Raw genomic sequence first — 13,488 nt, 5'->3', positions numbered from 1 at the left:
AGGGCTTGATGAAAACTTGTTTCCTGTCCCATTCGTTCACCTAACATAGTTTTAAGGAAATTAACCCCGCGTTGCAGCAGGAACGTCCTCGTAGATGACATCAGAGAATCACAGAATCACAGAATAGTAGGGGTTGGAAGGGACCTCTGTGGGTCATCTAGTCCAACCCCCCTGCCGAAGCAGGGTCACCTACAGCAGGATGCACAGGACCTTGTCCAGGCGGGTCTTGAATATCTCCAGAGAAGGAGACTCCACAACCTCCCTGGGCAGCCTGTTCCAGTGCTCCGTCACCCTCAGAGTGAAGAAATTCTTCCTCATGTTCAGACGGAACTTCCTGTGCCTCAGTTTGTGCCCATTGCCCCTTGTCCTGTCACTGGGCACCACTGAAAAGAGCTTGGCCCCATCCTCCTGACACCCACCCTTCAGATATTTGTAAGTATATATTAGGTCCCCTCGCAGCCTTCTCTTCTTCAGGCTGAACAAGCCCAGCTCCCTCAGCTTCTCCTCGTAGGAGAGATGCTCCAGTCCCCTCATCATCCTCGTAGCCCTCCGCTGGACTCTCTCCAGTAGCTCTTAGAAATGTCATTAGAAATGTGTGCAACTTGGGCATGTGGGGCTCTCTTTATTAGCTGGGCATGCATTGGGCAGATATATCTATCTAGTTGGTATTAAAAAATATTAATAATTATAGTTTAGGAGCATATAAATGTTATTGCTACGAAAGCAGAGCTGAGTAGAAAGTAAGTACAGAGGAAGAAGCTATTTTAGATGACTGAAGCAATCAAATGTGCAAGTAGACGCTTAATCACATTTCCCAAAAGAATTTTTGTTTTCTCTGTAAGGGTTTCTTAAAATTCCCACTACCCTCTTTGAAGTGCCATGTGGTGACCCTTTAGGAAAACTGTTAACTCTGTGCTTTTGGGAATCGTCAGGATAGCAATACTTGATCATGCTGTCACAGAAAGTACTGTATGTGGAGCTGAATGTTGGTATCATGGGAAAAACTGAAATCCTGGCCATTTCTCTTAGTTTGTCTCTGACAGAGTAAGGGCATTTTGACATCTGAAAGCCTTTGGGGTTTTTGCATTTGGGCTCTTTCAAAATTGTTTTAATTTGAGGTAGACCAGGTAGGATGGATAAAGAACTTGATGGTGTTTGTTAAGCACTAGAAGCATATTAGAAAAAAATGAAATTAATTTGGCTCCCCCCTCACACCATCAGCATTATACATAGTCAGTGAGAAGCTTGATTTTATCTCTGTTCGACCATTTCTCCTTCTTTATAACAAAATGTTCTCAGTTACAAAATAGACTATCAAAATACATTAAAGAATACAGCTTTTGTATTGTCTCTGATAGCGGCCTTGGATTTGCATGTAAACCTATAGATAAAAAAAATCTCATGCATATAAACAACATTCAAATATAGTACTTGAATGTTAAAAAGAAGTATTGTGGTCAAAGAAACACGGCGTGCTTTTTCCCTTGACCTAGTCACTGAGGTTTTCTAATTCTAAAAGTTCTCAAGATATGTAACTGTCTTTTCCTCCCCTGTATAAAACATCAGTGCATATTGTTATATTTTCACTATTCAAACTGACAAACAATGTTAAGCTTAAAAACATTAGTGTTTCCAGCTCACACAGCCCATTTTTATGATTTTTTTAATGTCTGATGTATTCCTTAAAAATATCTTCGTGGAGTTACATTTCAAGTAGCAGTTCCAAAACATTTTATCTAGGATAAAGACCTCTATACACTTTCCAGAGTAAATGCTGATGCTGAGTAAACCCTTTTTTCCTTATTCCTGAGTAAATAAGCTGTTGCTTGGAGAAGCCTCTATTTGTTAAAGGACAGTCAAAGGATAAGTATGTTCCTTTAGTGCAAAGAAGTATAAGAGAATCTGCATGGACCTAGCTGGTGCATAAGTGACAATTCAATCTGAATTTTCAGATTAAATGTTCTAGAGACACAAGACATGAATAACAAAAGTAGATAGACAAGTCAGTTTTCAGCAACAGCAGAAAAGCCTGAGATACAATTTTTAAATATCCTGAAGGAGGAAACTTGGTCACAGGTCTATTTTTCTTCCTCTAGTCAGGGTTGAATACTTGTAGGGAAGGGCCGTAGTGCCTTCAAGTGACAAAAACTCGCTTGTATACTGCCCATTACGTGCTCTGCTTCTTGTGTTGTTCTCTGCTGTTAACACGGATTGCAGCTGGGCCAAAATACGTAAATGAAAGGAAATGAGACTGTTAAGGTTGTACCATGACCTCATTCACATGACTTTGTGTACCACCTCAACCACTTTTGTAATCACTATTAATTCAGTATCAGAGGAAACTGGTCTGCAGTGATAGGGATTTGCAGTGTACCAAACTGCCATCAAGGCCTCTTCTGCTAACACAATCTGTTATTTAGTGCTAGGCTGTCCTTCCGCTGGCTTCATAGAACCAAGAGTTAAGACTGGCAGGTTGCTGCTAAATCTTTCTCATCCCTCTGAATATCTGTAGACCAAATCGTGGTCATTATTCGTGCTTTTATCACCTTTTTCTGCAGCAAGGGAGCACTTCATCCCTTTTCATCTTTAGGATTGACTTGTCAGGTGATTAGAGGGATTTGTGTCTGACAGCTAAATAATCTAATTATACTCGCCTTGCAGAAATAGTAGGACCAGTAGTCTGTTTTGTTGATATGTTCTGTTGTGTATTGGGAGTCAACCTAGGCTGGGAGTCAGGAAATATGAGCTCCATTTCCACCGCGTGTCTCTTGTGTGACTTGACTAAGCAAGTCAGAGTGATATCTGCAAAGTAATGTAAGTGGAACAAGGCTGACTGCCACCATCTAGAAATGAGATTTATGGTAATCAGCGTACTGGAGATGGATAGAGGGAAACTGAAATAGTACTTCTTCGGGAGTGTCTCTGAACCACCAGGCTAGAGATATCACAGAATCACAGAACGGTAGGGGTTGGAAGGGACCTCTGGGGAACACCTAGTCCAACCTCCCTGCTGAAGCAGGGTCACCTAGAGCAGGCTGCACAGGACCGCGTCTAGGTGGGTCTTGAATATCTCCAGAGGAGACTCCACAACCTCTCTGAGCAGCCTGTTCCAGTGCTCCATCACCCTCAGAGGGAAGAAGTTCTTCCTCATGTTCAGATGGAACTTCCTCTGCTTCAGTTTGTGCCCATTGCCCCTTGTCCTGTTCCTGGGCACCATTGAAAAGAGTCTGGTCCCATCCTCCTGACACCCACCCTTAAGATATTTACAGGCATTTAAATACAAAGATATTTATTTTTTTATTTATTTATGCCTATAAGATAATTTATAGGCATTTCAATACAAAGGCAGAGAGGGATGTGCTACCCTTTTTTCTGGTGCTGAAACCATTCTGCAGCCAAGAAATCAAGACGTGCAGGGACGGAGAGAAAATGCAGAACTTCACTTGTCTTTGCAGCCTGGCAATTAGTACACAGCTGAGAGGGGGTCATTATGGGCCTGCTGGTTCATGCTGCCTGTGACTCAGTATTGCAAACATTGTTGACAAGATGGTAGAGTTAGGTCAGTGGGGAGAGTGAGTTCATGCTGTGAGATGTCAGGGGATGCTGGCAGGGTTGAGGATCCTGCTCTTGGATTTGGTGTGTCTAAATTCCCTACAAGTCCTTCAAGTTCTAAATCTTCTTTTGTGCCTGTGTCCCAAAGGGGTAAGATCTGTTTGTTTCTTGGAATATTGAGCCTGATAGGTAGGAATTAATTGGATAAAAGACTAAATAATGTGAAAGCTGGAGTTCTATATCAGTAGTTTGGAGCATAGACCAATGTGTCTGGAAGGGCTTGGAGGACATTTTTTTTCTAAAACAGAATTGACTTTCTTCTTATAAAAAGGAAGAACAGAGGAGGAGGAAGAATTATATTGAAATCTTCAGTTAAACCCAATTGAAGTGTTCTTTGCTCCCATGTTTCCTTTTTCAGAAGTGAAGGAGAAGAAGCTGGGCCTTCAGCGGGAGTAAAGACCATAATATCATGTAGTAATTAGTCTCTGAGAAGAGAAGTCTATGTCATGGAGATGTGTGTTGGATCAGCAAGAATTTAAGTTGGGTTTGCTTGGTTGTCCTGGTAAATTTGGTAGATATTTGACCTGTATGGGAGTACAAGTGATATATAACAGCTGGAGAGTCAGAAAGTAAGTTTCTGACTCATATGGGATGAGATGTGTCTATCTCCTGTTTCTCTTTTCCAGTCAGAAAAATTGGTAACTGTGATGATATTATTTGATCTGGGACCCTTCAGCACACAGATATTTGCTATATTTGAGGTCTTATCTTGTTAAAGCAGAACCATCAGACTTAATAGATCATAGAGGATTCAGTGTCTTTTAGAGTGAGGAAAGTTTATCTTGCATGTTCCCTAATGAACAAATGAGTACCATAGTAAGTTTCATGGAGATGTTTTTAGAAAGTAGTAACAAGTTTTTTCCATGCAAATGCATGGGTCAGTATAGACCAACTGTAAACATAAATAAATAATAATTTTTTAAAAATCTCCTCTAGTACCACAGGAATACTAAAACATCTTGACAGTGCAGGTCCACCTGAAATCAGGTTTGCATGACTTCCATTTTCTTTTCCTGCCAGTGGTGCTGGTGTAATTGTGTCACCCCTGTAAATCCTTGGGTGCAGTCTCATTACAATTAAAGAATACCAGTTCCACTTGTCTTCTCCTCTCCCTGTCCCACAACAAATTCAAGTGTTCCTACTCACTAGAGTGGGTTCTACACAATCCTTGATTGAATTATTTGAATGATGACTTTCTATATCCTCCTAGTAGCTATAAACATTCCTTCCCCTCCTCATCATGGAATTCTGGGACAACTTTGCTCATTCAGCAATAAATGATCTCTGGATCATGTGGGTCACTGTGATCTTTCAGCACATCCTGTGTGCTACACCCAGTTTTGCACTGCTCTTCATCTGTTAGTAGACCTGTCAGGAGTCCAGTTTCTTGTTTCTTTGCTAAGGCTATTTCTATATATGCGAAAAGAGTCATGTTGTCAGCCACTTTGCTGCCTGGGCTTTTTACTTTCTCTCCTGAATAAATTGCAACTCATGCAAAGACTGCTTTCCGACCTTTCTTCTAGCTCCCAACTAAAGAACAGCCTTGTTTGCATGGTATTCTCTTTTCTGTTCCCAAGGAGTCAGTTGGTTCTCCGTGCTGTTTTATCACCTGAACAGGCATTGTTTCAGAATGAGAAGATGATGAATAAATGTTTTCTAGCATTGCACTGGCATCCACTTCTATAGATTAAGAAATTACATTGCAGCATGTGCTTCCCACTGGGATACACTAGGTGCTTCCTCTTTGCCCACGATTCTTTCACTGTGATGTTTAGCTCATTAAATTTAAGCGTGCTGTGGGTTTATCTGGGTTTTGGTTTCATGGCATAAGATCAATGATTCATGTACGATAAAGCAATTACCAAATTCTTTCCTTTAATTAATTGTTCTTGAATAAAAATTTCATCTTTTAAAAAAAGGAAATCTCCCCTAAATTAAAGGGTTTTGGATATTCCTTTAGTAAATGTTTCTTTCTGAGTTAAATAGCAGTGCAGTTTAAAGTGTGTGCTCTCATCATTTTCCAAACCATTTTATGAAGCAGAACTGTGAGTAACGGTTTGATCATGAATGAGCATGTACTGAGATGTGCAGCTATCTTGAACTGCTCTGTTTGCCTCTGAACCAAAAGCTGTCTTCCCAGTCTTGCTTTCATCTTGAAGGCATTCTGTGCTTTTATCTGTGTGAATGCCCAGTGGCTTCACATTCTTCATTATGTCTCTTCCAGTACAATTTTTACTGCTTTCCAGCGCCAGGTCATGCTCTTTTCTTAGTTTTACCCCCTCCTGATTTGCAGGAGTCTGTCATGTCCTATTTTTCTGTTACCTCCATAATTGCTGCTTCAGATAATGCTTCTTATCTTTCATTCTGACCTCAGTACAGAAGTTGGGAGGTTCTGTAGAGCTGTGTTGTTGATCTCTCTTCCCCAGAAGCTCACAAACTCTGGATTGTAAGTGGAGTTGCAGGGTCATCAGAAGGTCAGTTGTTTCTGCTGCCACCTTCAAGTAAAGTTGCAACAGGACACTTTTGGGTATTGCAATTCATAGTTTGTCTTACCTGTCAACACAAATTCAATGACTGTCTTGTGCACAACTCTCAAAACTACCTCTTTTCCAGAGGTGCTCTTGCTGTCAGCCTAATGTCCCTGTGTGTGTATTTTACTCCTTTTCAGAGACACCTTGTGACACAGCTAGTGTATGCGATGACTGATATGGAGCTCTTGCCATTTTTTATACCCCTTGAAATTTTTCAACTACTTGAAGTGCTGCACTCGTGTTACTTCTCATATTGACCAGTGTTTTTCTCATGGTCCCCAAGAGGTCCTCAGTGCCTTCAAGATTAAATCTTAGTTCTCTTGTCTCTGGCTTTTACTCAGAAGGTGACTGGAGTATGGAGAAGGTTTTGTGCTGTTTATGCATACCTTACCAGAAAAGGATGTTGAACTACAGCTAGGGCTTTTAAGTACTCTTATCTATATAAACAAGTAATAATTACACTTATATCCTCAACGACACATGGCTGGGATTTTAAAGCTAGACAGCTTTCTTGATATGGAGAAAAGCTGAGTGAGAGAGGGGGTAGCATGCATACAGTAGTTGGTGAAGATACCTAAAGTGAATATCACCAATTTTATTTTATTTTGTTGGAGGTGGATGATGTTTGTTTACGGTTCCTTCAGCTTGCCTGTCTGAGGCTGATTATTGCTTATTGTAGTACTCCTCTGTAAATCAGTTAGTTTTGCTCAAAATGTATAAAAAAGGGAACCATTTAAAGAGATGTTGTCAACTTAAAAATAATACTCAAGCTAGAATGACGGAAATGAGTACTCCCGGCATGGACAGAAGTCAAGGGTTTTTTGCCCCCCACACTCTTCTTTCAGTTTTACTTTCGGTACTGAGTAGCACCTTTCCTTAAGTAATTTCATCACAAATTCAGTCCACCAATGAAGATTCTGTGAGTCTGAAACTGCGTTAAGGTATTCTTGTTTAAAAATGTTAGTAAACATTTTTTTAAAGGGAAAATCTGAGGATCACATTTTTACGAATTCTTTATCATGTAAAAAAAAGGCTAACAAAACCCCCACAGACAAACCTAAGCATAGTTTAATTTGCCTCTGTTTCTTTACTGTCCTTTTTCTACTCCTATATTTTGTATTTCCATTACAATTTTTTTATATTGTCCAACGTTTAACTAAACCTACAAATTTTAAAGGAGAATAATTATTTTTTTCAGAATGTTGTGAAGAAATTACCTCCAGCCACAGCAACTCAGGAGCCAGCAAAAATAGAAGTGGACAGCAGAACAAAAAGTAGGTTTCATAGTTTTTTTCTTCTTTTCAGTTTGTGCTATTAAGCCTCTTAAAAGCAAGCTGAGCACTTTTCTCTGTTTTTTGATATGAGAGCGTCCTGTATATGTGAAAAGCAAGGATACAGATAGATGTATTTAGGATAAACTTTGAGTATGCAGTACATAGAATGATTTGTTTGACAGAATCCTCTGAATTGTTCTTGCTCTGATAATCCTACCTTGAGTTTTCTGCCACCGAAAATCAAATTAAATTAAGTGATCAGCTTTCAGCCTTGAGAGTACTTTGGGATTAATCAGAGCTGAATAAGATCCAACTTCAGGCTGTAACTTGTAGGTAGTTCTTAGAAAAATATTTCTGGTTGTGAGTGCCCTTGCTTTTTTCCTCTTTTTTCATTTCTTAATGTAGCCGAAATAATCTGTGTGGGTGGTATAGTTTGTATGGGAAATGAACAGTGTCCAAGAACTTCAGTTCTGTTTTGATCATTTCAATGCTTAGTAAACAAAAGAAATAATTTAATCTTTTATTAAAGTGTCCTGGTCTCAGCTGGGATAGAGTTGATTTTCTTCCTGGTAGCTGGTGTAGTGCTGTGTTTTGGATTTGGGCTGAAAATGTTGATACCATACTGATGTTTTTGGTTGTTGCTGAGTAATCAAGGGCTTTTCAGCTTCTCACGCTTGGCCAAATGCACGGGAAGCTGGGAGGGGACACAGCCGGGAGAGCTGACCCAGCTGACCAAAGGGTATTCCATACCGTATGGCGTCATGCTCAGTATAGAAGCTGGGGGAGATGGCCGGGAGGCAGCGATCGCTGCTCGAGGACGGGATGGGTACTGTTCATCAGGTGGTGAGCAATTGCATTGTGCATCGCTTGTTTTGTGTATTAAATTATTATTATTATCATCATCATTTCTTCCTTTGCTTTCCTATTAAACTGTCTTTATCATAACCGATGAGATTTTGTTTTGTTTTGTTTTCCGTTATCCTCCCCCTCCCACTGGGCAGGGGGAGAATTGAGCGAGTGGCTGCGTGGGGCTGGTTGCAGGCTGGAGTTAAACCATGACAGCAAGTCTTGGTGCTGTTCTAGTGAGGCATATGTAACTAGCTTAACAAAAAACTTACGTGTATATATTCCTCATGTCTTGATTTTATTTATATAAAGTTACAGCTAAATGTTATGGACTCTGGTAGAAAAGAATAAGAAAGAATATAGCCATACCTTAGAAAAGAAATTAGAGTATAATATAAAGTACTGAGTTTTTAAATCTTGCACAGTCCTTTTCCTTCCCTGATGTGTTTATCCTTTTAGATAGTTAGCAGGTAATGTTTTGTCTCAGAACTGGAACACATATAGACGTAGGAAGGGAAGCATCTGTAGCAGCAGAACAGAGGCTGTCAGAGAGAAGTATATGGTTATGACCTTAGGACATATTTTCCTGGAATCTCGGGGGCCTCAGTAGAGTTTTTGTCATCTCTGTTCTTACTTGAGAAAGAGAAGCACATGTATAGGACAGTCTGATACAATGGCATTATATATAGTTGTCCTAGCCTCAAATGGCATCACAGGAGATACTTTTCAATCAGTTCAAGTTGTCCTTAATTTAAATTGAAAAACCTTTCAGTGAAAATGAAACATACTTCAGTCTGGTTTGTTTTTTGATATAGGCAAAGGAATAGTTTTTTCGTAATAATGTCTGATAGTCAGACATGAGGAGTATGATCACAGTCTGGAGCAGGACTACGATCTGTCTATTAGTTGTCATTTCTCCAGAATTCACTTTTTGCTTTCTCCTAAAAATCTACCACAAACAAGCTTGAAAAAGCATTGAATCCAGGGAAGTTTGTAGTCTCAGAAAACTGGTGAATGTTCTAGTTGCGGTGGTTAGCGTGAAAGTATCATTCCACCTTAGACCTCAGCTACTTTCACTTTTGCCTCAGATGGTAGTGTCCCAGTATTCCTTAATTGCTGAATAAAACAGGTACTGTGCCATTCTCCAAAGAAGTAGCAAGAAACAGAAAATCCATAGATTAAGCTCAGTGTGGAGGCTTTTGGCTACGTGATTTAGATTGCTTTGGAGTTACTGCTGGAGATGTATGCTGCAAGCAAGAGAGATACTGTTGGTAGAGGAATAATACAATTTTTCATCTTCCAGCTGTTTCTTTCCATGACTGATGCTGTTATTCCTTAGTCTCAACTGGATAAAAAAAATGCAGTTGCACTGTGAAAGAGCCTGCTGAGAGAGGAAACGGGGAGCATAGCATCTTTCCTCTCTGCCTGCAGGGGCTTCAACATGGAGGAGCAGTTGCTGACTCTACTGACATCTTGGTGTGAGTCTGTTTTTTTCCTGTAGCTTTTCTGATGCCATCGGGCAATGCTTTGCAGCAAGGCACTTTATGTGCATACAGTTTGCTCTTAGTACATGCAAGATGGCCTAAATTCTGCAATGGGATGAGTTGGTTAGAGCAAGAGACAGCGCAGTATGTTTTATAGGTGCATCTCCCAACAATATGCTATGTAAATCTCCCTGAAAACTAGGCTTCAGATTTAGGGGGGATAAACAGATGACTCTTCAGGGCCGAAGAGGACTTTTTGCTCCAGGGAAAGCACAGTGAGAGCACAGATCCTTACAGAGCTTTAGTGGTCCCTTGGTAAACATCACTAACCTTTCAGGAATGAAAGAATGCATCTTTGAAGAAAAGAGGGGAGAGCTGTTTCGTTTAGGTTTGAGGGTGCCTAGACTTACAGGGGAATAATTCTGCGGTTGAATTTCCATCTGTCTTACGTAGCTGGGATGGCACATGCATGCATGTGTCTTTATAATTCTGTAGCTGGGATGAGGTATATTGTTTTTTCTATGAAGTAGCTTGCTTTTAGATTAAGTGGCTTGTGGTGAAAAGGCTATATTGTAGAAAATATATATACATTTTTAAGTAGCTCTGTTGGATTCTCAAATTCAGCAAAGCAATAACACCCACAATGACCGAGAGAGCTATTGCAGATTACTGAGATTGCAGAAATGGAGTATGATTAAGCAGACAACAAAACAGCAAAGGCAAGAAGTCACAGAATGCATTGACCACAGCACTTAATTTGATTACTCCACTCACTGACTATTTACAATTTTTGTTAACCTATTGCATACCAAAATCCTAGCAAGCAGATAATGTTTCTGCATGATGGCAGAAGGTACAAGGAGTAGCTGAATCTGGATTAATGGGGCCCTAATTAGTTCTGTTGCTATTTTTTGTTTGATGAGGTGGTGTTTTGGCAGTTTGCATCTTGGAAAGTTCTGTGAAAATATTTATTAGTGCAATCCATTAATGAGTCTTGAGTGTAGCAATTAATAGTAAAACCAAATTCTGCTGATCTTTTGTTTTGAATGTTTGGATATTTTTCATCTGGTTTGTGGTTTTGGTAACAAAGATGTGATTTTTCCCTAGATTTTGTACATTTTATTCCATTTCAAAAACATTTAGGGAGTGATAGTTAAAGACAGGAAGCTTAAGCTCAAGGAATACTACTTTAATGCTGCTTGTTTTCTTGCTTAGTATTACTGTTTGTGTCCGTATTGATTGGTGTATGATTTAGACTTCATCAAGGGCTTAGCGTGGTGACCCACCTAGCACATGATGGAAAGGCTGTGGATGTAACGTGCTGTGGATGTTACAGGACTTTCGTAAGGCCTTTGACACTGTGCCCCACAGCATCCTCCTGCAGAAACTGGCTGCCCGTGATTTGGATGGGTGTACTCTTCACTGGATAAAGAACTGGATGAATGGCCGAGCGTAGAGAGTGGTGGTGAATGGAGGTAAATCCAGCTGGTGGCTGGTCATGAGTGGTGTTCCCCAGGGCTCAGTTTTGGGTCTGGTCTTGTTTAACATCTTCATCGATGATCTGGATGAGGGGATTGAGTGCTCCCTCAGTAAGTTTGCAGGTGACACCAAGGTGGGCGGGAGTCTTGATCTGCTTGAGGGTAGGAAGGCTCTGCAGAGGGATCTGGACAGACTGGATCGATGGGCCAAGGCAAACTGTATGAGGTTCAACAACGCTCAGTGCTGGGTCCTGCATTTGGGTCACGACAACCCCATGCAATGCTACAGGCTTGGGGAGGAGTGGCTGGAAAGCTGCCCAGCAGAAAAGGACCTTAGGATGTTGGTCAACAGCCGGCTGAACATGAGCCAGCAGTGTGCCCAGGTGGCTGAGAAAGCCAACAGCATCCTGGATTGTATCAGGAACAGTGGAGCCAGCAGGAGCAGGGAGGTGATTGTGCCCCTGGGCTCGGCACTGGTGAGGCCGCACCTGGAGTGCTGTGTTCAGTTTTGGGCCCCTCACTACAAGGCAGACATTGAGGTGCTGGAGTGTGTCCAGAGAAGGGCAACGAGGCTGATGAGGGGTCTGGAGAACAAGTCTTATGAGGAATGGCTGAGGGAACTGGGTCTGTTTAGTCTGGAGAAGAGGAGGCTAAGGGGAGACCTTCTTGCTCTCTAGAGCTACCTGAAAGGAGGTTGTAGTGAGGCAGGTGTTGGTCTCTTCTCCCAAGTAAATAGTGATAGGACGAGAGGCAGTGGTGTCAAGGTGCATCAGGGGAGGCTGAGATTGGATATTAGCAAAAATTTCTTCACCCAAAGAGTGGTCAGACATTGGAACAGGCTGCCCAGGGAAATGAATGAGTCACCATCCCTGGAGGTGTTCAAAAACCATGTAGATGTGGCACTTTGGGATACAGTTTTGCAGGCATGTGGTGTTGGGTTGACAGTTGGACTTGACGATCTTAGAAGTCTTTTCCAACCTTAATGATTCTATGATTCTATAAGGGGGCAATATTTAAGCCTCAAAAATCAACTATACATGTTTGTTTTTTGTTTTACTTAAAAAAAAAAAATCTATTGGAAAAGTTAGGAAAGTGAACCCAGCCCAGTGGTTATGTTACCTGAGAAGGAGGAAATCTTACTGTGGGGAGGAACAGTTCTTGTCTGACAACAAGGAAGCTGCAGCGGAGTGAAGAGGAGGAAATTGTGTCATCCTAGCCTCAGAGGAAAAGCAAATTCCAGTCACTGTCCCTTGTGAAATTTAACCTTGAAAGTATGTTTGTCTGTGGACAGCTGTCTTGGAGGTCACAGCTCATCCTAAGAGTCTGGCAGGAGAACAAATAGAAGAGGCATGCTTTTAAAGTGAACAAGGTCCACTGATGCGGTAAATGGAGTTTGCTTAGTTCTGGTTTGAACAGTATAATATTTAACCAGTCTCCCAAAATACAGACAAATTAATTTACCTGCTACAGTACTGCAGGACCTCAAGTCATATAGAAGGTCCATACACTGAGAGCAGTGCTTTACACTGGAGTTGTAAATGCATATCAAGCCACTGAATTCTGTGGGTGAAATACAGTGCATGGAATAGCCTAGGTAATGAAGCAGCTGTGTTCTGTAGGAAGACTATCTCTTGCTATTGTTCTCCCTCTTTGAGGCAATGTTTTTTTGCTGTGACAAGTGCAACTGTATCAAATAGGCCACATTTTGAACTCGGGACAGACTGTGGGACGTAAGGTGCTGAACAGAGATGCATGTTAACTACCTCCATAAAACATCCAGTGCTTGTTAGAGGATAGCCCCTTTACAGTATTCAGGATGGTCCTGAGACTTCTTCCTCAGTGAAGTGTGAGCAGTGACAGACCACTTGTGATAAATATCTAGTTCTTTGCTACTGCTTTTTATTCCAGCTTCTGAGCTATGAGGACCATGCTGGTAAAGGGAGTTAGGTGTCACCCTGAGCTCTGGGGGTCTGTCAGAGAAGCTAGCAACAGCTTTGTTCTTCCTTTCAAAGGACAGGAGTAGGAGGGACATGGGCAGAGATGATGTTTATTGTTGTGTCATCCTTGTACCCAGTCTAGCTGGAGCAGTACAGTTCAAAAATCACAGGGTGTAGCGCAGGGTACGTGTGTTCAAATGGGATTATATCTACCCCAAGCCCTCTCAGTTCAGAGCGTGTCAGGCCAGAAGCTGAACATCCTGCATTAGGTCCAGCCTGTTTGACTTGTAAGATATGATGTAAGGTTTGTCTGCTCACTCAGTTCC

The 13,488-nt window shown here is 41.3% G+C and overlaps 1 protein-coding gene across 4 annotated transcripts in view; it reads left to right on the top strand.

The window, feature by feature from the left end:
• The window catches only part of SH3KBP1 (SH3 domain containing kinase binding protein 1), a 240,223-nt gene that overhangs the window by 158,647 nt on the left and 68,088 nt on the right, over positions 1-13,488 (top strand). For all 4 annotated transcript variants that reach the window (XM_075429147.1, XM_075429157.1, XM_075429163.1 and 1 more), the window contains one exon: positions 7,342-7,417. In XM_075429147.1, the coding sequence (XP_075285262.1) occupies positions 7,342-7,417 (76 nt within the window). The remainder of the gene's footprint in view (positions 1-7,341; positions 7,418-13,488) is intronic.

The sequence above is a fragment of the Opisthocomus hoazin genome, chromosome 1 (genome assembly GCF_030867145.1).
Source record: "Opisthocomus hoazin isolate bOpiHoa1 chromosome 1, bOpiHoa1.hap1, whole genome shotgun sequence".
In the NCBI taxonomy this organism is placed as follows: Eukaryota; Metazoa; Chordata; class Aves; order Opisthocomiformes; family Opisthocomidae; genus Opisthocomus; species Opisthocomus hoazin.
The sequence above is the reverse complement of the archived record's forward strand: the minus strand, read 5'-3'. Positions and strand labels throughout refer to the sequence as shown.